Raw genomic sequence first — 23386 nt, 5'->3', positions numbered from 1 at the left:
ATAACTCTTTGTATAATTCTGACTACACTGTGAGCAGCCAGAGGTTAGAAAGAGTGTTTTATATCACATCCCAATTCTCTGGCTTGGATGAACTGTAAGTAGTAGTAGCAACGCTTATTTAACTCAAGATAATGATTTTTCCTGGAAAAATCATCAAAATCTGTCTTTAGCCATTATTTAGGCATACTTTGACAAATAAGAATGGAAAATATCTTGGTAGTTATTGAAGTACTATGAAAGCATTCTTTCTTGTAAAACTATATCTGGCAATATTTTCAAATTTATAAATTTATTTCAGCATCTTTTAGAACGCTGAACTAAAGAGATATGCAAAAAATGTAAGGGGAAATAAAGCTTTTTCAACTTTATTAGAATATTTGAGATTGTAGCTAGAACACCTGCCAATTAAAAACTCACTTAATACTTTTGCTCTTTATAATTTTATGGTTGTGACTCTTCTTCCCTACCTTCCACCCACATAGCAGCTATGCTGTAAAAGCAGATCCAGAGTCCCTGACTAGAGGCAGGGCTTGCTAATGTTTTCCCAGGCTGCCTCTGACACCCAAGTGAAGAGCAACATTAAAGAGACAGTACTTCCTCCGACAACGAGACCTTGTCAGTACAAAAGCCCTTCCCAGCACAGCCCTGCAACAGCTCTAAGTGATGATCCACTCCTATTATTGGATACTTTTCCCAAAGCATCTCGAGATACGACTTCAATATCCTTCTTTGTTCCAACATTCCTTTCAATACCAGTGATGTCAATGAGATTTAATCCCATAACCATCAGCCGCTATCTTTTTTTCTGTATTGCAGGATGCAATACAGATGGCCCATGTTAGAAAAAAAGAACGAGAGTAGAATCTGAAAACTATTTTGAACCTTGCACGTTTATATACACACAAAATCCTCACACTTACTTCTTGTACCCCCAAATCCAACCTTTAGAAAGGAACATTAAAAACATGTACTAGCACCCTGGTAAACCCAGACAGATTAAACATACAGAGTCTGGAATATACTTGTCATATATGACCACCCCACTTCCAACGCACACCCTGTGCAGCCGACTTAGGCTGCAAGCTATATATTTTTTAAAAGATTTATTTATTTATTATTATACAGTGTTCTGCCTCCATGTACACCTGCACACTAGAAGAAGACATCAGATCACATTGTAGATGGTTGTGAGCTACCATGTGGTTGTTGGGAACTGAACTCAGGACCTTTGGAAGAGCAGGTGGCACTCCTAACCTCTGAACTATCTCTCCAGCCTCCCTGCAAGCTATATTTTAACTGGAAAAGTTAAAGTTGGGGTCATCCTATACGCCAGAAAATACGGTACTTCATTAACTGTAATTTGACTTCATACCTTTGTACTTATTCATTCCTTGTAATAATCCAACCTTAAACAACTTGAGGCATTTTACAACTGAAATGATGTCTACTTTCTTGGTAATCTGAGAAATTCCCAGGTCAATACTAAAAGGGATGCAATGTAAACAAATGTGGCAATAACTAAATTATCAAGAAAATACATGATGAAACCGAAAATTGGGGTGTGTCCTTTTTCTAATACTAAAATATGCCTCATATCTATTATTAAATTACTAGAGACTATGCTGGTTTGGCTGTCACTGTTTCTGTGTCTGGCAAAGTACTAGGCACATGGTAGGTGCTTTTAAAAAATTCAATAAACTAATTCAGATTGAGACCATATGTATGTGTGTATATCACTATATGTCAGGGTCATAACTTCTTGAAGAATTACAAAGCACTAATTAATGTTCCAGTACTCTGCACACCCAAGCACAATTCAGTTACAACAGTATCACTTCCATAGGTAAGTCTGTCTTGTTCTTCCATAAACCAAGACTGGTCTTCGGGCTGCCCTACAAGCAGTGCCTTTACCTACCTCCAATTTGATGTAAGACTCTGCTCCCTCTTCCTCTAGCTGCCTCACTACTAGAGGGTGACCTGATAGTAGTCTATCACATTTTTCCACTAAGGAACAATTGTGACTATAAACACCACCCTTAATTCACAATAACAGCTACATTTTAATTATCCAGTCAGAGGTAACAGGTGTTTAATCTTAGACCACCAACAAAAATTTCAGGGCTTGGCCTGGTTAATCCCAGCACTAGGGAGCGAGAGGCACATGGATTTTGAGTTCCAGGTCAGCCCTGTCTACACTGCAAGTTTTATAGTGCAAACCTAAAAGAATAAAATAATTAAATAAAAAATTATTATTTTAGGTATAATTTTACTTAATTTTTTTCTAAACAAGAAAATTCTGTCTCTTAGCCCTTTTCTGTAGCAATCCCCTATCTTTTTTAATCTAGCTGTATTTTTTAATTGATCTGGCCTAGATTGAGTTTTGCCGGAATTCTAACTAATAAGATAATAAATTTCAATTGCATGCTCTTATGTAGGCATTATTTTTTAACGTTAAGAGCAATGAAATGTCAAGTACTGTATAAGCTTCAGTTATTTCATTATCTCCACAATAGCAATTTTAGAAATACTCAATTAAAAATAGATATAAATCTTCTTATTAAAAAATATTGTTCAGTCTTGTCCTTAAGCATGCTCACTGTATAATGTGCTGGTACATAACTCCAAGTATTTTGCAATGAGTTTTGACTAAAACAAGTATAATAATATAACAGAAACTTTAAAGAAGCACTTTATAGTCAGTGTAAGAGTATGTAGCAAACCACCATCTATCACTCATTTATAAATACAATGAAAACGATTCCATCAAAAATTAATAAATATGTTCATAAAATAACTTTTAATCTTTCCATGTAAAACTGTTCTTTCAATCCCATTAACTTACTGGTGTAGAAGAATGGAGAAAGTACCTTTAATTTTAACATCTCATTTCCGGTATTTCTGAGCTACCTTAATTTTAGATAGAATAAACCCACTAAACAGAGCAAGGCCAGGGAAGTATGGTTTAAAATACCAAACACTGCATTGACCAATAATAAATCTGAGTGAATGAAAAGATTTAGAGCACATCAATTCATCATTTTCACAAATGAATCAAAGTTTCACTGCCAAAGCTTTCATCCAATGTGTCATAGACTGAAGAGAACTTTCCACCAAGGAACTGCTGCCTGGTCACAACTGTGTCTCACCAAGACCCACTAGTATTTATTTGTAAGATTTGCTTCTAGTCTTGTCTCATGACATACCCAGCCTTAGGCTGTTAGGAGTACCCCTGATGTCAGCAGAGAAACAGTCCACAGATAAACACGATCCATAAATGCTGCAACCCTCATTATGACAAACGTGATGTGCACTTGCATTTCATCTGAAAAAATCAAAAACCATGGAAATGGTTATGTCCCTCCCATAAGCCACCGAGACGGACATGTCAGAGAAATAGAACACTCCCTCCGCAGGGCTCCAGGACTGGGGCCTGGAGGCTTGAGCAAGAGCGAGTTTACCAACAATAGGCCATGTTTTTTAACCCTGTGTATTTCTGCTCCACCTGCAACTTAGGTGCTAGTTATTAGAAATAGCCCCAGAAAGGACGATAATTAAGGACCATGAAATGCCTGTAATTTAGAACTCAAAGGCAATGAAGTGAGGTTACTCCAGGAAGCGTACGTGGACTAACTCCCGTAGCTGAAGCCAGCACCCAGCACTCTCCTCCATTTACTCCCTGTGCTGCTACCAACTGAAGGCGTCTGATAGTGTAATATGCTTTATAATGGCTTAACATTTTCTGGTTCTGGGTTTTAACAAGTTAACAATGAAAATGTCACTAGTTCTACCAGAAAATAACTGAAACTGGTAGGCTAAAACCTACTTAAAATAGTCTAGGCATGGCATCACTTATGTATTGCCTTTTTAAAAATATAGCGACATTTGGAGACTGCCACCTGTACCTCTCAGTTGCCTCCCAAAACCCTGAAGTTTATTATACATGGCAACGTGGTAAATACCACATCTATATTGCCCAGCCCATCCTGCCCCCAACAATCTCTGGAGCTCCAGAATTTCTAAAATTGAAAAACCAACCACTCCTGTGTAGTCATCATCACTATTAAAAATCAAACCTCTTGCTAAAGAAAATTAAAAAAAAAAAAAAAAAGTCTTGACAAATCTGTCCCAAATGGCACCATGTTGAATGACAGAAAGCCTGTATACTCTTTTATCATACAACTTTCATTTCAATCAATTACTGTCTGGAAAATAAGTCATAACCCAGCTTACCTGGACAAGAGGATACTGATAATCCATGCAGTATACACCATACATAGCAGAGGGAAGGAGACTCCAGAGCTGGACAGCACAAAAAGCACCTCAAGTTTTTGTCTTGTCTGATGTGTCCTGACCAAGGGAACTAGAAGCACCCTCAAAAACCAAACCAAACCAAACCAAAACCTTGACCTATATCCCGTCTGCACAGATAGGTGTGCTGGTGAAGTCGGAGTTTAATTCAGACCAGGAAGATTCAGCAGTGTACACAGAGACGTTCAAAGAGAAGCAGAGCACTCCAACTGCGCTAGCTGCACACTGAGGACAGCACTAGGGGTTGGTTTTTAGCTGACAACTCCACCAGTAAGCCAAGACGCAGAAGATGACAGCCAGGGAAGAGACCTCTGTCTCCTTAAATGGCAGACAAGGGCAGAAGCATGAAGTATCCAGAGACAAAATAATATATATATATATATATATATATGTATATGTCCCAGGATGTGTGTCAAGGAAATGCCCCCAACCTAGGACATGGGAGGCAAATGGGACTATATTATTTTCCAGCTCTCCCTTAGGCAGAAATGTGAGTGCGCATGTGCAAGCGCATGCACCCTTCCTTCTCACTGTCTCCGGCATAGACAGGTGTTAGGATTAACAGCAGAAAGCCCAGCTACAGAAAGAACTGGCAGGAAAAAACAAGCCACATTGATACATGCAGTAAAGGGTCCCTTTCATGACACTGTATGTTTCTGTATCGTTTAACACACAGGCCCCTCCTGCATTAACAGGAGCTAGGACAGCTGGCAGGATCAGCTAGAAAAGAGAAAGGTGGCCCCAACTCAGAGCAACATGAGTACACTGGAGGCCTGAAAATATGCAGGGTGTACTCTCAGCTGTTCCAGTCAAACTCGGAGGGATTAACTGTGGCTGCCTGTAAAGATGTGGGGGTGGAGAGGTCGCTACAGAGAAGCAGTTGCTCTCCTTTTAGGATGTGGTTCCACCCACCCTGCCATTGTTTGCACACACATGTGCACACATATTTCTGTAACTGATATTAAAAGCAGTAACAAACACAGACAGGTGTGAGGTTACTTGACTGCCCACAGCAAGCTGGAGTTGGCTTTCATCTACAATCAGAACAGCAAAATAGTCTTTAAAAAATAATGTACAATCACAAAAAATGAAAATAATCAAGTTAAACTAGTCCTCTTAAGAAATCCTCTATCTGGGCCCAGCACTGAGAAGGCAGAGGCAGGTGGATTGCTGTGAGTTTGAGGCCAGCCTGGTCTACAAAGGGAGTCCAGGACAGCCAAAGGCTACACAGAGAAACCCTGTCTTGAAAAAACAAAAAACAAAACAAAACAAAACAAAAAAACCAAACAAACAAAAAAAAGAAATCCTCTATCTGGGATAAGCATTTAAAAATTCAAAATGACAATTCTAAGTTTGTTTCAGTGTTATGACCTTCTAATCTACTGAGGCAGAGCCAGTAACGCTAGTTTATGCCTCCGAGGGGTTAGCGGAGCATACCCCTCAGTGAGGGCCTGTGCTGGTAGGGCTGCTCCCAACCATCTGAAGCATAACCTTCTTCTCCAGCCATTGAAGCTAAGCACAAGAGTGTTCAGGAGAAACTTTTCTTAAGGTTCAAATTGTCAATGACATATCTAGAGACAGTCTTCCAGGTACAACATGTACTTTAAATCAATCAGGACCATACAAAACACTAGAATATCTCTAGCTTGCCAGCACTGATTTTCTCTGAGGATCCAACTAAACCAATTCAATATAATTAAAACAGCTGGGTATGATGGAATATGCTTGTAAATCCCAGGTACTGAGATAAGTCAGCAAGATCACCCACGCCCATACCAAAAGACAACTGTTTACACCTACTCTACATAAGGCACTATGCTAAGGACTGGAGAGACTAGTAGGAACAGCCCGGCTGTGAAGGACTTCGAAGGTACAGGTGGAGTCAGAGGTGAAGTACCGCCGTAGTACAGATCTAAGCACTGTCAACAACTTACTTAGATAGCACTGTTTGTTTTTTGTTTTTGTTTTGTTTTTCAAGACAGGGTCTCTCTATGTTACCTTGGCTGTCCTGGACGCGCTTTGTAGACCAGGCTGGCCTCGAACTCATAGTGTCTGCCCTCTGCCCGGCTTTAGATAGCACTGTTAAAAAGTGCTCTCTACAGTGTTTCCTATCACTAAACTGTACCACCTGCTTCGCCAACTCTGAAGGAAGATCACCAGAGGCTTTTAACATCTTACATTTGCCTGGCTACATCCTAAAGCCTATGGTGTACACTTTAATTGTCCCCTCTGCAGCTAATAAATAACAGACGGTCTGGAGATAGGTCTCAGTGGTAAGCAGTTGCTTAGCATGCATAAGACTCTGGGTTCTACCCTAAGGTGGGGAGAGAGGGGCAGGGGCAGGTCTCTGTAATAAAAACCTTACACAAAATATCCTCTTAAGTCAAAGAAGTCCATGTGACTTCAACTTCACTACACTTGGCTTAGATCAGTTACACCATTGGGCACATGGGTCAATTAGCTCCATAAGTCACTTTTGAATCTTCTGAGATTCCATATTGGTGGTACAGTGCTGAGCTTAGCTACCCACTAAATCTAAGATTCCTGTTGGTGTGAAGACATGAAAATGATAATGGGGGCCAGGCAGTGGTGGCGCACGCCTTTAATCCTAGTACTTGGGAGGCAGAGGCAGGGGGATCCCTGTGAGTTCAAGGACAGCCTGGTCTACAATGCAAGTTCAGGACAGCCAAGGATGCAGAGAAACCCTGCCTCGAAAAACCAAAAATAAATAAATAAATAAAATTGAAAAATTAAAAAAATAAAAAGAAGAAGAAAGAAAAGAAAAGAAAATGATAATGGGACCATAATAATAAACTATGCCCGACAAACTTAAAGCTTCATCAGTTAGTCCAGTTTGATATCTGGTGAATTAACTACAAAAGATGAAATGCTTAGGTGGTATTGTATTTAAAATAACAGAAGAGGAGCTGGAGAGATGGCTCAGAGGTTAAGCACACTGGCTGCTCTACCAAAGGTCTTGAGTTCAACTCCCAGCAAGCACATGGTGGCTCACAACCATCTATGATCTGATGCCCTCTTCTGGTGTGTAGGTGTACATGCAGGCAGAGCACTGTATACATAAAGAAATCTTAAAAAAAAAAAAAAACAAAAGATAAAAAAAAAAGATAACAGAGGAAGGGTGAGAATGGGTAGTGAGACACTCAGAAAGAAGGCAAAAAGCTGTGCGTAGAATCTTAAGTAAGAGCTGGGCGCTGTGGCGCACTCCTGTAATCCCAGCACTCTGGGAGGCAGAGGCAGTTGGATCTCTGAGTTTGCGGCCAGCCTGGTCTACAGAGTGAGTCCAGGACAGCCAAGGTTACCCAGAGAAACCCTGTCTCTAAAAGCCAAAAGGACGCTTAAAAAATCTTAACTTCTAGAAAGCAGTTAGCACAAGATTAAGTGGGGCCCAGGAAACCTCACTAGACCACAACACAGAGGGCATTTTCTACTTTTCTGCAACTCCCATCCCTAAATGATGCCACTAGCCAACAGGAAAAGGCCGAAGAGAATGAGGACTTAGAAAACATGACTGCACTCACGAGAAAGGAGTTCTATTTCCCAGAGCTGGTTTGTGACACTGGTACTAGGGTAGGCTCAAAGCCGGTCAAAATAAAAAGTAGAAACCACACCTCCATTTGAATTTCACCAAAACGTTCTGCCTTGGGCCCAAGTGGGAAGCACAGGACAGTCACTGACACAGTTAGTGGTCTACCCTTGTCTTTTCCAGGAAAACTTTTGCTACACAACAGGCTCATCTCCCTTCCTGTGTCCAGTAAGGGTCATCTGCCCTTCTGTTGAGTATAATGGCACTTTCTATGCGATCCAGGGTACACTTGTATTAGATCCTGTGCTTAAGGACAAGACCCATCCATTTGTCTTGCATCATTCTCAAAATCATGATGATATAAGTCATGCTACATGTTTCTGCCATCAGGGTTGAGCCATTCCCACTCCAGCTCCCTCCAGCCGAGACAAATGGCAATCCCTTTAAAACCACAAGCCCAGCAAACTCTTCCTCTGTCAACTTAGCTCTTCAGGTACTTGGATCACAGTGAGAAGAAAAGCAGAAGGTCTACTATAGCAACCATCCTTAATTTCTTCATTCAGTCACTATCCATTCACATCAAACATCCAACATGGTATAAAGTATGAGGAGCAAAAACAGCTCCTAAACAGCTGACAACGCAGGAGAAAGAATCATTGAATCACATCTGATGAATGCCACACCTAGTTGAAGATAGCTGGGATAAAGTAAAATACAGCAGCAACCTACTGTTCTCCACTGTCACCCCACCCACTCCCCATTTTCCAGGAGTGAAGAAGGTTGAGAATAGCCCATAGACAATTAAAAGTGAGAATTAGGAGGGCTTAATCAAGTTTTTCAGATAAAATGGGAAAAGTATGGAATTGGGACTGGAGCAGCATTCCAAGTGAATAAACAACTCTTTGTAAGCAAAGCTATCCTTAGGTGCCCACAGAAGGCGCAGAAAACACCACAAAGCCAAAAGCTTGTACGACTGACTGTCTGCATAACAACTGTATTGGTTTTAGTATGAGATGGTTGAGTTTTCTGCACCAATCGAAAGGCTACAAATGATGCCTATCTGGAACACAATGAAGGGTAGAAACACGTTTGCATGACATACAGGATAAAAATGTGAGCAGTAACAAAACCAATGTATAAAACACACATTTTGTTCAGGAATGAAAGGCATGACCAATCAACTGTAAGGCAAGTCGATCGACAACACTTTTCTTGGTGTTGTCTTTCTAAATTGGTGTCATTTAAGAAGCCCTGATTCAAATCTATGAAATCTAAAACCTTTGGTCATTGATACTGACTCAAAAAGTTGCAGATTTAACATTTTAGGTCTCAAAATTTTACATTAGCAATGTTCAACCAGTACAGTCTGTTAAAGTATTCCACAGCCCACAAAGCCCCCAGAAGTCTAAAACTCTTCTGGTCCCATGCATTTTCAATAAGGGTATGCAGCTAGTACTGTTAATACTAACTAATGCAGCTAATACTGTTAATAAGTAATAAGTCTGCAATGGTAGCAGTGGGGAGGCAAAGGCAGGTGGAGTTCTGGGAACTCAGGACCAGTCTGGTCTACATAGTGAGTTCCAGGACAGCCAGGTGTAAATGGTGAGACCCTGTCTCAAAAGAAAAATAAAAGATAGGAAAATATATCTATAAATAAAAGTATCAGTCATTCAAGTCTTGACTGATATAAAGGAATAAAGATGAAAAGAGTAACTTTTAAGGCAAAGGATAACTAAAAATTAGCAAATGAAAAGCAGAGAATTTGACAGGTGCTTCCTCACTGGAGCTACCCATTTTTTGCATTTCTCTGCAGTCCTGCTTCCACTGTGTAAAGGAATGTGACAGCAAGACCAAGTGGAACAGAAATGAGCTATCCTAGTTGAGACTTCCCCAAGACCAAACAACCTGTCCACTGCCAGATACAAAGAGATCATTTGATAGTATCTGTGCCCAGCCAATCCAGCCCAACTAAAACCACCCAAATTCCTGGCCCACAAAATCCACTGAATAAACAATTATCCTCATCTTAAGAAAGTAGGTTTTGGAAAAGATTGTTGAGTGTTTAAATATAAAATAGGTTGGGTGGCGGGGGGGAGGGCAACAACTGCTGCAGACAACCTCTGCACCGAGCCAGCACGTCCCTCTTGAAGCTGTTCTCTCAGATCTTGTCACAGGACGAAAACCAGGCAACACTGAAAGTAGAATTGTTAGCCGGGCATGGTGGCGCATGCCCGTAACCCCAGCACTTGGGAAGCAGAGGCAGGAGTGAGTTAGAGGCAGAATGGCAGAACTCTGTGAGGTCGAGGCCAGCCTGGTCTACAAATCGAGTCCGGATTAGAATCCATCATTGGAGGAAGTCAAGGTGGGAGGAACCTGAAGCAGCTATTCACATCTGCAGTCAAAAGCAGAAAGAGAATACATAATGTATTCAGCTTACTTTCTTCGCTCATTCACAATCTAGACCGAACTCTAGGGAATGGAGCCATGTACAACGGGCAAGTCTTTATAGTTCAATGAACACAAAAAGACAATCCCCATAGACACTGTTCATAGGCAAACCTATCTAGACAACCCCTTATTGAGAATTTTATCCAACACCAATTCTAAATTAAGTTCATAATTAAAAACTATTCTATCAGAAGTACATAAGCCTTTGAAACTGTTATCAAGAAATTTAGAAGAGTCTAAAGAAGTAGGCTAGGGATTAGAGATGGCTCAGTGGTTAGGAGCACTGGCTGTTCTTCCAGAAGACCAGAGTTTGATTCCCAGTTCACAACTGTCTGTCTGTAACTCCAGTTTCAGAAGATTCTGACCTTTGTGCATGCATATAGTGCACAAAAATAAACACAGGCAAATTACCCATACTTGATACCCAGCCTGGGTATCAAGAGGCAATGCTTAACACACTGCCACAGTCACAAGAGGACACTTGTGATCCAGCAGCAAAAATGAATGAGCCTCTAGCCACACAAGATGAGCCTTGAAATAATGGTACTAGGTACAAGAAACCCAGGTGGAGTAGGGATGTTTATTGTGCAATTACATTCTTATCACATTCTAAAAGTGTAAACTTACCTACAATGGCGGAAAGCAAACCACTATTTGCTTGTTAGTGTGCTGGGCAGAGGAGGTGCCAGGACATAAAGAATCTTTTTTTTTTTTCTGTTTTGTTTGTTTGTTTGTTTGTTTTTGTGAGACAGGGTTTCTCTGTGTAGCCTTGGCTGTCCTGGACTCACTTTATAGACCAGGCTGGCCTCGAACTCACAGAGATCCTCCTTGCCTCTGCCTCCCAAGTGCTGGGATTAAAGGCATGTGCCACCACGCCCCGTGAATCTTCTGGAGATCTTTAATGTGTTACTTATCTCAGTTGTGATGATGACTTCGTGGGTGTGTACATGTCAGAACTTAACAAACTGTGACTTTGTACCATTCACCGTGTATTAATTACACCTCAGCACATCTGTCAATAAAGACTCTCTTCCCACCCTCCTCGTTGCAGAGCTTTTGGAAGGTTAGTTAATCTGTTTTGAGGGGAGGGAGGGCTGGTAAGGGAAATGAGGAAAGCACCAGCCTATCCTATGGGAAGGTGATAAAGGGTATGGTGGAAATTAGGGAGAAATATGAGATGTAAGCAGAGTTGAAAGGTCAGGCTTCTCTGGAAATTACTAACCACCTAGGCTAGGTCACTGGCAGACCCTTTCTTTTGTAATTACAAATGGCCTTTTCAATTTGTTGTACACATCTTTCTGTTACTCCAATCCTGGAAAGAGAGAGTTATATAGCATCCCTCACACTCAGCCTATACATGAGTGTGTGCTAAACCAGCTGGAGTCAAATCTTAGCAGCCAGGCTCTCAGCCGTACAATCTGGGAGTATTTAATGTCTCTCTACCTCAAACTCTTCCTCTGGAAGAAGGTAATGACAGCACCTCACAGTTGCTGTGCTCACCAAGTAAGTGTACAAACAAGCCCAGCACAGTGAGAGTCCTCAGCATCAGCTCCAATAATTCAGGAAGAAGGGAGTATTATCTATACATGAGCTTAGGGGAAAACACTTTTATTTCTATCTCTTACTTATCTAGTAGCACAAAATAATAAAATAAAGTAAAATAAAATAGAAGCATCCCCCTGGGTCCAATATAAAGAGTTAACTGAAAGGGGGACTGTAAGGTTTGGACATTCATCACCTTGCGCCCTACAGTGCACACACACAGTCAGGCATCAGGGCAGCTCCAGACTCTCATCCCCACTGAGAAAGGGACAGGGCTCTGACAGCACAACGAAGCAGTGTGGGAACCCTTGGGCTGGCACCAGCCCCTTGCTCTATTCAGACCTGTAATCTCTTCTGACTTTGATTTAATGCAGCAATTACTGGTAATGTGGTTTGAAGGAGATAAATGCCCAGTGTAGCTGTCTGTCGCTTACTCTGCTCATGATGCAAGAACATTTTTAAATTAAAATTCCCTTTATGATAAAGGAGCTGCTCCACTGAATGTTTCTGTGCAGGCCTGATACGGAGCATCTCCAAAGAGGATTATAAACTAAACCCCTCCCCCTTCCTATTACCCTATACCTAAAGTAGGTCCTTCAGGCCGAAGTCTTTCTCATTTATATAATTAGATTCTTCTTTCTACTTTGCAAGATCATAATATCAGCATTAGAGAAATGACTAAAGATTGATCTTTCCTTCTGGCAAAGAAATAACCTTAATTCCCCTTTAAATAAGCAAGCAAAGTAAACATTTATACACACATGTGTAAAAGACATGCAGACAGGTGAGCAGCTCCGCCTGTAACTCTAACTCCTGGGAGGCCCACAGGATAGCGGTCAGCTACCTAGTGAGATGTTGTCCTTAAAAAGAAAGGGGGCAGGGAAAACTTAATTTATTGAAAAGCAAATCAAGGCCAACTTGCCCCCACCCCAGCCAGTTTCATTTCACTTCAAACCACAGCAGTTTGCTACGGCATATTTTGTATATATGGAAATCTTAAGCCATAAGGTTATTATGAGATATTTTTAACCCTGTAAGGATTAAGACTATCTCCTAGGGTTTTCTCACTGACAGCATCAAATTACTATCTTACAGCAATTCAAAGGTTCTGCATCAGACACTCCTGCATAAAACTGCATGTTAGGGCAGTAAGAAGGCTCCATGGTGAAGGCACCTGTCAGCAAGCCTGCCTAAGTTGGATCCCAGGGGTGCACATTGCGGAAAGTGGAAGCCATCCCCTGCACATTGTTTTCTGACCAACACAGTACTGTGGTAGCCCCCTCCCAATGAAAAAACAACAACTGCACAATGAGGGCAAGCACCCAGAGACTGTGTGTGTGTGCGTGCGCTATTTAGCACACTCAGTTCTTGAATCAATCATAACACTGACGATCCAATTATGAAAGTTTCTACCCTCCAAATAATAATAATTTATGGCTAAAATTTGTCATTTTGGTTGTTGGGGTGGCCAATAATGATATTCGTTGAAAAAAAAAAAGAAAAAAGATAAAGAAAAGAATGAATTCGAGAGTCCAAAGCTCCATTCAGGCAGAGTCTGCAAAGTGAGTACAAAAGCCCCAAAACTATGTATTTTTGTTTCCTAACAAACTCAGTACAATTTCAGCATGGAGATCAAAAGTTAAAAACTGTTTTTCTACTTCTGTTCCATAATAGGGGAATGGTATCACAATTATAATTAATTCAATTAATATTTCTAAGAGCCTCTAAATTCACACACACATATGCACGCATGCACACGGCCTTCAGCAGAGTACCATATGCCTTTTCAAGAAATCCAAGATTAAGACTAGAGTTCCTCATCAGAAGCCTGCCAAGGCCTTCTTCAGCCATAGCTATAGGAATATAGAGCTGGTGCCATGCTTCCAATGGTGATGCTTATCTGGAGACCCATGAAGGGCTCTGTACCTCTTCATGAAAAAGCTCGAGTTCTCTTTTAAAAACAGAAGGTGAGACATGAGTATCTTATGTGTATACACATAAACACACCCAGGCACACCCATGCACCCCTGCACATACACACTAGCCCTTTGGGAAAATGGCCTGGCATAACTAATGAGATTAAAAAGGACTTAGGATAAATAAGATGAGAAAGTCTGATCCTTACAGGATTAAACCCCAAATCCTAGCATGAATCCAGTGATTTCTCAGATCAACACCACGTAACAGGATTAAATCAATAGCTACTTTTGTTTTCACAATGGAAACAATCACAGTTGGCAAATTCAGGCCTACTTCATCTCCTCATGGGTTAACTGGGAGAGCTGCAGGCTAGACAGGGGCTTCTGCTGGGGCTAGGCCTGCTAATGAGCGTACTTCAGGGTCCAAAACCCTGTCTCCTTAGTTCCAAAGTCCCAAAGTCTACAACAAAGTTTCCCTTTCATTCTTTTCCTGCTTTTGTGTGGTGGTAGAAGAGGGACGCATTCAATAACACATGTGAGCTGGACTGATGTGGACACTGTGTGACTATCTAAAGATAACAACAAACAAACAAACAAATGGCACCCTAACAGGGAGATGCACATTAAAGCTATAGCAAAACAGACTACAGACTGACCAGAAAGGCTTAAAAGGAGTAATGATACCGAGTGTGACAGGAATATAGCAGAACCGAGGCACTCATACAGAAAGACTTACACTCACACAAAACCCTCCATACAGATGTCTGTGATCCTTTGTTCATGATCACAGGGGAGGGAGGGGAAGGGAAGAGGGAAGAAAGAGAGAGAAGATAAACAAATGTTTCTTCTACTGTTGAAATGAAGAACAGATTAGGGGAAGCCATGCCACTCAAGGAGCAGAAGCAGAGGACATGGCTGCAAACCAGCAACAAGAGGAGCTTGTAGTAATAAAGTCTGTGTCTTCACAGCATCACTGCCATGGTCCTTGCAGAGAAGCTGCACTAGTGTTACGTGTGGCCATCTTGAAAACTGGAGAAAAGAGGCCCAGAACTCTCTGTAGTTTGGGAAGCTGTGTGTGAATTTATAATTATTTGGAAATAAAAAGCTCAAGGAGGGATGGGAGAAATGGGTCTGCTGGGAAAGTCCAGAGCCTACAAGCATAGAGACCCACACAAGCTCGTGACAGTGGCTGTCTGTAATGTTGCATTGACCAAAAAAAAAAAAAAAAAAAAAAAAAAAAAAGGTGTCCCTTGGAGCTCGCTGCAAGATCCTGTCTCAAAAATATGCCGGAGAGTGATTAAGGAAGGCACTCAATGTCCATCTCTGGCTTCTACAAGCACTTAACCAACCTGTACACACAAGTACACCACATATGCATACAAAGTTCAAAAGTCCATCACTGCCAATAACACTGTTGAAAGAAGGCATTTGCAAACCATTTATCTGATACTTTATGTCTATTTAAAAAAGATTTAAAAAACATGCACAGCCAGTCTGATGACAGCAGCGAAAGTTAATGGTCTGATTCTGATGTTACTGGAATTAAGTAGAAAGATGCCCTTGTTTTAGATATGGAATTATTGGGAACCTTCAAGACACTTTACATAGACATAATTTAAAATTAACTTACAGGTGGGTTTTTAAAAATATGTTAAAACAAGTAAGACAAAAAGATAATTTAAAAAGCCTTTCTAGGTTAATGGATAGACTCATAATCTCGATGCAATGTGTCTATAGAGCTCACGAAACATTTTGCAGAATCCACATTCTTTGTGTGCCTTGGTTACACAGTTGTACACATCATAGTCAGTATGCAGATCCCATAATAATCCTTTGGTTTATTGCTCATGTTTTTAATACATAAGTCAAATCTTGTTAACCCTAAAACTGAAAATAATGCAACCTTCAAGTGTCTGTTGAGAATTCTTAGATTTTTAAGCATTTTAGTTTCAGAGTCCTCAATTAGGGAGGCTTAAGCAACAAATGCCCACAGTCGCAGAAGCTGCCAATCTGAAAACCCTCTGGTCCTGAGCCTGCACATTAGAAGCTTGTCAAACACTACATCTTACTGCTTTTCTTTTCTTTTTTTTTATTTTATTTTATTATGTATACAGTATTCAGCCTGCATGCAAGCCTGCAGGCCAAGGAGAGCACCAGATTTCATCATAGATGGTTGTGAGCCACTATGTGGTTGCTGGGAATTAAACTCAGGACCTCCGGAAGAGCAGACAGTGCTCTTAACATCTGAGCCATCTCTCCAGCCCCCTTACTGCTTTTCTAAGGGCTCCTAGAACTCAGGCTCTTCCTTTATTGGTACGTCTCATTGCTTTTAAATTAAAAGTCTTTGAAAAATATTTTGTGAAGGGAAAATAAAGGCATTCTGCCAATTAAGCAAGAGTAGTTTCAGAGTTTTAACATCTGTCTGTCTCGGGCAGCTAGAGAAATGGCTGAGGGTTAAGAGCACATACCACTCTTACAACTTTTGAGGAAATGAGATGGGTTCTCAGACCCATGCCAGGCAGCTCACAACCACCTCAACTTCCAGGTGCACATACCTATATGTGGATGTGCGCACAACTAAAAAAATAAATCTTTTTAGAACTTTTGTTTTGGGCTAGGATATAACTCAGTGGCAAAGCCCATAGCTAGTATGTGCCAGGCCCTGGCTTCCATCCAGCACACACTCTGTGTAATTTATTACTCTAGGGGAATTTTCATTTATTTAGCTTAAGGACAAAACACTACTATCAGAAGACTCAGTTTCAGAAATAACTGTTTCATCAAAGGTAATATCCAAGACAGATCACAACCACTTGAGCTTGGTTTTGAATCGTATGTTTAAGACAGAGTCTCACTGTGTCACTTGGATAGACTAGAACTCCATATGTAGACCAGGCTGAACATACAGGCAGGAATTAAATGTATGTGCCACCACACCAGCTCCAGCTAGTTTTTAAAACTGGATTTTAGACTATCTAAAAATTTACAACTATAAGGGAAACTTAAGACAGAATATCTGGTTAAAATTAAGGACCAAGGGTGTTATGCAGAATTTTCCTGGAGAGTCTGGGTTAGTCTCACAGTGCTGGGAAAAGATCTACCACTGACACCTTCAAGTCACCTTTCTTTTTAACCTCGTTAAAAGCTGTGTTATTCCAGAGCATGGTGACCTTTAATCCCAGCACTCGGGAGGCAGAGGCAGAGGCCGAGACAGAGACAGGCAGATCTCTGTGAGTTCGTGGCCAGCCTGGGCAACAGAGTGAGTTCTAGGACAACTACATGGTAAGACTGTGTCTCAAAAAACAATAAAAACAAACCAAATAAAGAAACAGATCTCCCCCACCTCTCTCTCTCTCTCTCTCTCTCTCTCTCTCTCTCCCTCCCCCCCCCCCTCTCTCTCTCTCACACACACACACACACATAAATGACCCTGTTATTTACTATTCTAAACTAACAATGCATGGAAACCCATCCTTCAATTTTGAAATATTTGTGGACACAGCAAAGAACAATTTTCATTTGCTCTCCAGGAACTGGCCTATCATTTATTCATTGTGGCTATGACCTGATGTAGCTGCCCTGGGTTGCTCCTCTCATCTCAGCCTGTCTGTCTCTCTCACCAGCAGTGTACAAAAGCAGCTCTATGAGGAAGCATGGAGGAACTCAGTATCTGAACTAAAAACCCCTTAGCACACGCAGTGCTGCAATGGTGGCTCACGGTAGGCGGACAATGTGTTCACTAAGTAAAAGAAAATAAATCAACAAATGGTACCTGAAGGCCACTGACTGCAGAAAGCTGCGAGTCCCTAGCGTTCAAACTCACAAGTGTGCTGTGCACCGCAGCACCCACTTCACAGCAATCTTCTCTGCAGTCTCCTTTACACTTACACTACCAGGAAAACATTTAAATGCTGGAGCTCAACCTACGCAGGGCATCTATACAACAGGGAAGATCCACAGGACTAGTGGCAGCCCCAGAGCTCTGCCATCACAGTCCTGTCACTGTCTCCAGAGTTGGAGCCATTCTGCTTGTTACTGTCTAGTCTCCTACCATTCAGTTTTCCTGCAGTATACTTCTCTCTCCTTCCACCACAGGGCACGTGGTAAGCAAGCTCTGCGCAGGACCACAGTGAAGCCTGCATTGCAGATGGCTCTCTAAGCTCCCCAGTCTATCCGGTAGATAACGGATTATCTACTTTGGTTGTATCAATCATCTTTGGTTTTCAAAAGTAAGAGTACTGACTAAAAAGATTTGAAATGAAGGCAGAGTCCTTAAACCCCACCCCACAGTACAGCCCTAATGCACTCAGATAGTTCTACTCCGAAGTAATTTATCTGCGTGTCAAGCAATCCTGATCATCTTTTAGCCTTCATCTACTTCCTGGGATACCAGGCTTGCCGCACTTTCACTAAATCTAGGCAAGATTAAGTGACAGAAGAACGTATATGTCTTTAATACAGTTGGGCTCTACAAGTGCCCCTAAAATCGGGCAAGACACTGAAATGTGTGGCATTTCCACCCAGAGTCTTAACTAGATGTCAAACCCCCAAATACAGCTGAAAGCCAATAGGACAGAAAACTAACAAGTTTGGAACTCCTTCTTCAAGGACGCCTCTGTTCAAATATTCTTATTTTCTTGAGACAGGGTCTCCCTATGCAGCCCTGGCTGTCCTGGACCTCTGAACTCACAGGATCCACCTTCCTGGGCCTCCTGAGTGCTAGGACTTCAGTGGGCAGCAAGTGCCCTGTTTCTAGCTTCCACACACTGCATGGCAATTCTGGTTTGGGTAACTCTCCAACCTACTTCCCAGTCCTACCTCCTCCTACGGTTCCCGTCGATGAAAAAGCTTTTTGTGTCATTTCTAAGAGTCACCTTTGTTCACATTAACTAATTACTAATGGCTAGGCCTACACCTCATGGTGATTCCTCAAGGCAGGGATTAACTGACCAGACACATTCCGGCTCCCAAAACTGCCAGTGCCCCTGAGGGAGCTGGGTGGCTAAGAGTCTGAAGTAACCTGGCTTCGGGTCTCCATGTGAACACGTGGGTTAGGGCTGCTCGCCCGGGTTGTGCCTGCACTTTACCACACCACCCCACATCCTGGAGCCAGAACAAGCTCTAATGACATGTTTCTACTGCACATTTACCAAAGCCGACATTCTTTTAGTCCAAGAAAATGAAAGCCTCTAAAGCAGTGTTTCTTAACATTTTGAAATCCTTGTTTCATAATATCTACTTTTATCTTCTGAATCTTCCAGCAACCCAGAACAGCATGTACCACCTATTTTCTGACATGCCGACTATGACCTGGAGGTTTAAACCTTCTCTTCTGACGGGGTCTCACTATGTTGCCCTGGCTGACCTTGAATTCTCAGAGATCTGCCTGCCTCAGCCACCACATTAAAGGAATGTGCCACCACACCCTGCAAAAAACTTCATTTCTGAACTGTAGAGATTGTGTGCTGCCCATAAGATTCTGGTCTCCACGACCCTCTCATTCTTTTCTGGGACCAGAGCTCTAAACATACAAAATGCTAACGCAGACTGGTGTGGCAAGACTGATGTGGACTAAATCCTTCCAGGTTGATGTTTCTCTGATAGGCCCACAGCACTGCTTTCTGTTAGCCACCTCCTTTTCCTAAGAATATCAACTGTTCTGTGAGAACTCGTGCTGTGGTGCAGGGTACACAGCTAGACTGATAGATCATATGCCAATTTTTTTTTTTTTTTTTTTTTTTTTTTGGATAAAGGTTGAAAAAATAGATCCCATCACCTCCCACAAAGCAGCGGGGTATATTTTTATGTTCTTACATCTAGTGATTTGAAACCTTACAGTCTGTTTAGTGACAGCATACAAGAGTTAACAAATTATTTGTTTAACTTTATATGCAAAAATGAGTTTTAAACCATGAATCTAGTCCACTTACCAACACACTGACACAACTACACAGAACATGCCACTTAAAGAGACTAGCTCAGGGGATGTTTTTAACCCTTTCAGTGGTAAGGCACAGCAGCATTTCTAGGCATCCTTTATTGCTTCCATACTTTTGAAATTGCTTGTGTTAAATGTTCACACTTCTTTTCCTTACTTCATGGAGCTTGCTTCCATCCAATAGTCTCCCGGGGGAGCTGGCGCGTTGGCCAGTGTCCTTGAAAGAGATTCCAAAAGGTCACTCTATTCATTTGTGCTAATTACCTAGGAAGGGATAGGTAAGTGAAGGAAAACAGCTTTGGCCATGGACAAACACATTTCCAAGGCCCACATTTCAAAATAAAACTCAGTTTCTTCAAATACTATGTACTAGGTAGCCAAAGGAGAGAGAATATTTTTTTAAAATGTGAAACTCAAAGATGGGAAAAGTAAGGAATTGTAAAACCCCAAGCAGAAGGAGAAATGTTTTTCAGACCAGCAATAGCTTCTAAATGCTACAATGGGACTATAGGAAAACTGATATTGCGGGAGTAAGAATTGTGAAAGTGAGTAACGGCTGGCCAAAGAAGAAACTGAGAGAAGCTAAGATCCAAGTGTGCAAGCCTTATGGATCTATCAAACTAGCCTTATCTGGGCTGTTCTTTTTTTTAAAAGCTGAGTAGGGGGAGGGGTCATGCTCATGAGGCTTCAGCCATACACAAAGACCTACAGGCACCTGAGGAGTGCTGAGAGGGGTGGAGGCCAGCATTCCAGCCTTGAAAACATGCACACATACCAGTAACGGTATACAGACTAAGCATGCTGGATTTATGTATTCAGGGACATATATAATGTACTCAGGAATATGTATGTATTTAAGACTACATCTTCATATATGTTTGTACAACAAGTAATGAAAAATAAGACACTATATGAACTTGAAAGAGAGCAGGCAGGGATGTATGGAAAGGCTTGGAGAAAGAAAAGAAAAAAACCAATGTGATTCTATTATAACCTCAAAAAAATAAAAATAAAAAATGAAATGCTTCAGTAGAAGTGTATCTAAACACCAGCATCTCTAGCAACCTCTGAACCACCGCTGAGAGAAAATGATTTAGCAAAGGACAGTCAATAACAAAAAAACTAACCATGTTTGTGCTACAGCAACTAAAAATAACTATGTAAAATAAGCGTATGAGGTTTTAGTATGCTTAACAGAAAGATATATGAAATACTCCACATACTGCTTAATCTGTTAAAGAGTCAACACATATAGTTAACTTTTAAGTTCTTAGAAACCATGCCAATTCATGAAAGGATTGCACTGTTTTGGCATCCCAGGTGGTTAAATTATAGCCACATGCTGCCATACCAGTCTACAAACTTCATTTCTTCTTGAATTAAAGTGTCATGAATTGTCTGTGGTTCCCCTCCCCCCCCACCACACATTAACACAAATGTATGTAGGCTGTGGTGGTTTGAATAGGAATGGCCTCCCATAGATTCATGTGAGTGAATGCTTGGCCTATGGGGAGTGGCACTACTAGGCCTTGTTGGAGTAGGTTGGCCTGGTTGAAGGAAGTGTGTCACTGTGGGGGCAGGCTATGAGGTCTCCAAGCTACAGGCAGTGTGGCACACAGTCTCCTGCTGCTGCCTAAGGATCAAGACGCAGAACTCTTGGCTCCTCCAGTACCATGTCTGCCTGCACGCTGCCATGCTCCCCACCACGATGATGGACTAAACCTTTGAAGCTGTAAGCTGCCCCAACGAAATGTTTTCCTTCCCAACAGTTGCCAGGGTCATAGTCACAGCAATAGAAACCCCAACTAAGACATGGGCCAAAATGTAAGAATGGCAGAAGCCTATAAACGAAGAGAAATGCCTTGAAATAAAGCAGAGCATGCTGGCAGGTTGGCCTCTCTAGGTTAAGTTTCTGTTGGGTCAGCAGTCTGTGGTACTTTTTTTACATTAGTCCTAGCAGGCTAAGACAATAAGCCTGAACGCATTCAAAATGGTGAAGTTCTAACTTAAAGAACAAATATATGCCTTATCCCCTTTTTCCTTTTCATTTCTTTCTGTTTATGAGAATGAAAATGTTGCCACAGGGTCACTGGCCAGGTTTAGTTTTAGCAAAGATCCAGACAATGTGCCTATGTCTGTCTGTGACAGGGGCTCACTATATAACCCAGAATAGTCTTGAGCTTACTAGACTGGCCAAGCTTGCCTCAGATCCATGTCTTTCTGCCTCCTCAGTGCTGGGATTACAGGTATGTATGTGAGAGGATGGGAGGACTTCACATAAACTCTTTAAAGACACAGTAGAAACTCAGTGAACCTTCATCAACTAATGAACTGTTAAGACAGATGTAGCTACAAAAGTAAAGGATCTTTTACCTAGCTCCCAAATGATGCTGCAACTGCTCACAGGTCGGGTCTCAGTGGATGGGATGAGATGCACTCTCTTCTCTTCTCTCTCTCCTCTCTCTCCCCTCTCTCTCTCTCTCTCTCTCTCTCTCTCTCTCTCTCTCTCTGTCTCTCTCTCTCTCTCTCCATATGTGTAGCAACCCATGTGTGAGTGTGTATCTACATGTATGTGTCTGCATGTGTGTGTGTTTGTACACGCTCATGGCATTGAGAATGCAATTTTAATAACTTGGAAAGTCTTTACTTTTCTAACCAGCCTACTATCCTGACCACATTTTATCTCTCTATATTTTAAAATTCATCACATTTTATCAACAAAACAAAGGTGACTTTTCAATACTTTCAGAACTCTTCCTAATACGTTTTGCTTAAAGTATTAGAAATATAAATAAAGGGCTTGTATTTCCAGTGGACAGGCCTGAAATCACCTAGGAGACACATCTCTGGGCACACCTGTAAATGAGCCGCTCAGCTGGGTTAAGTTAGGTGAAATTATCCACTTTTACTGTGGGCAGCACCATCTCGAGGGCTGGTGTCCAGGACTGAATAAAGAGAAGAAAGTCAACCCGGCATTGGCACCAACTGCATCGGCTTCTCCACTGCGGACTCATGTGATGGCTGCTTCAGGCTCCTCCCACAACATCTCCTCCATGATGGAATTTACTCTTAGACAGTGAGAAGAAGAAGCCCTTCTTTAATCTGTCAGGTATTTTGTCCCAGACAAGAGGCAAGTAATTAAAATAGAGCTTTATTGTTCAACTTAAATATAAAATTTATAAGGTATAAATTAAAATTTAGTCTACTTATATAAAAGAAGTGAATTTTAGCATTTCAAAGGAAAATGAATGTTATTGAAAATTACAAAGTACCATTAAATCAAAGTATATTCTCTCTCTACCTCACTCACTCATTCACTCACTCACCCATGTGCACATCTACACACACCCATCCATTCACCCGTCAGGAAATGGAACAGAGGGTTGGAAATATGGTTCAGCAGTTAAGAGAGTGCTTCATTTAACAGGCTGCTCCTCCAGAGGACCTGGTCAGTTCCCAGCACCCACATGGCAGCTCACAACTGTCTGTAACTCCAGTTCCAGGGCACTGATGTCCTCTTCTGGCTTCCCTGGCAATGGATGGACACACCGACAGTGCACAAACATACCTGGAGGTAAAGTAATCCTACACATAAAAAATAAATAATTTTTAAAATGCCAAGAAAGAAAAAGAGAAATGTTCTTGTGATGCTGGGAGCATAGGTAACAACAGTGAGGCTCACCTTAC

General features: G+C 41.5%; 1 protein-coding gene across 38 annotated transcripts in view; it reads right to left on the bottom strand.

The window, feature by feature from the left end:
• RBFOX2 (RNA binding fox-1 homolog 2) overlaps positions 1-23386 on the bottom strand; it is a 237039-nt gene that overhangs the window by 89644 nt on the left and 124009 nt on the right. Inside the window, exon 1 of one of the 38 annotated variants that reach the window (XM_084750923.1) lies at positions 4231-4656. The exons of 36 other annotated variants lie outside the window; for them this stretch is intronic. In XM_084750923.1, coding sequence (XP_084607049.1) covers positions 4231-4275 — 45 coding nt within the window. In that variant the 5' untranslated portion in view covers positions 4276-4656. Of the gene's footprint in view, positions 1-4230; positions 4657-23386 lie in introns of those variants that run through there. One more of the 38 variants, XM_084750920.1, reaches the window with a different exon arrangement.

The sequence above is a fragment of the Acomys minous genome (assembly GCF_964271855.1).
Source record: "Acomys minous genome assembly, chromosome: 12".
In the NCBI taxonomy this organism is placed as follows: Eukaryota; Metazoa; Chordata; class Mammalia; order Rodentia; family Muridae; genus Acomys; species Acomys minous.
This window is presented reverse-complemented; position numbering and strand designations above follow the sequence as displayed.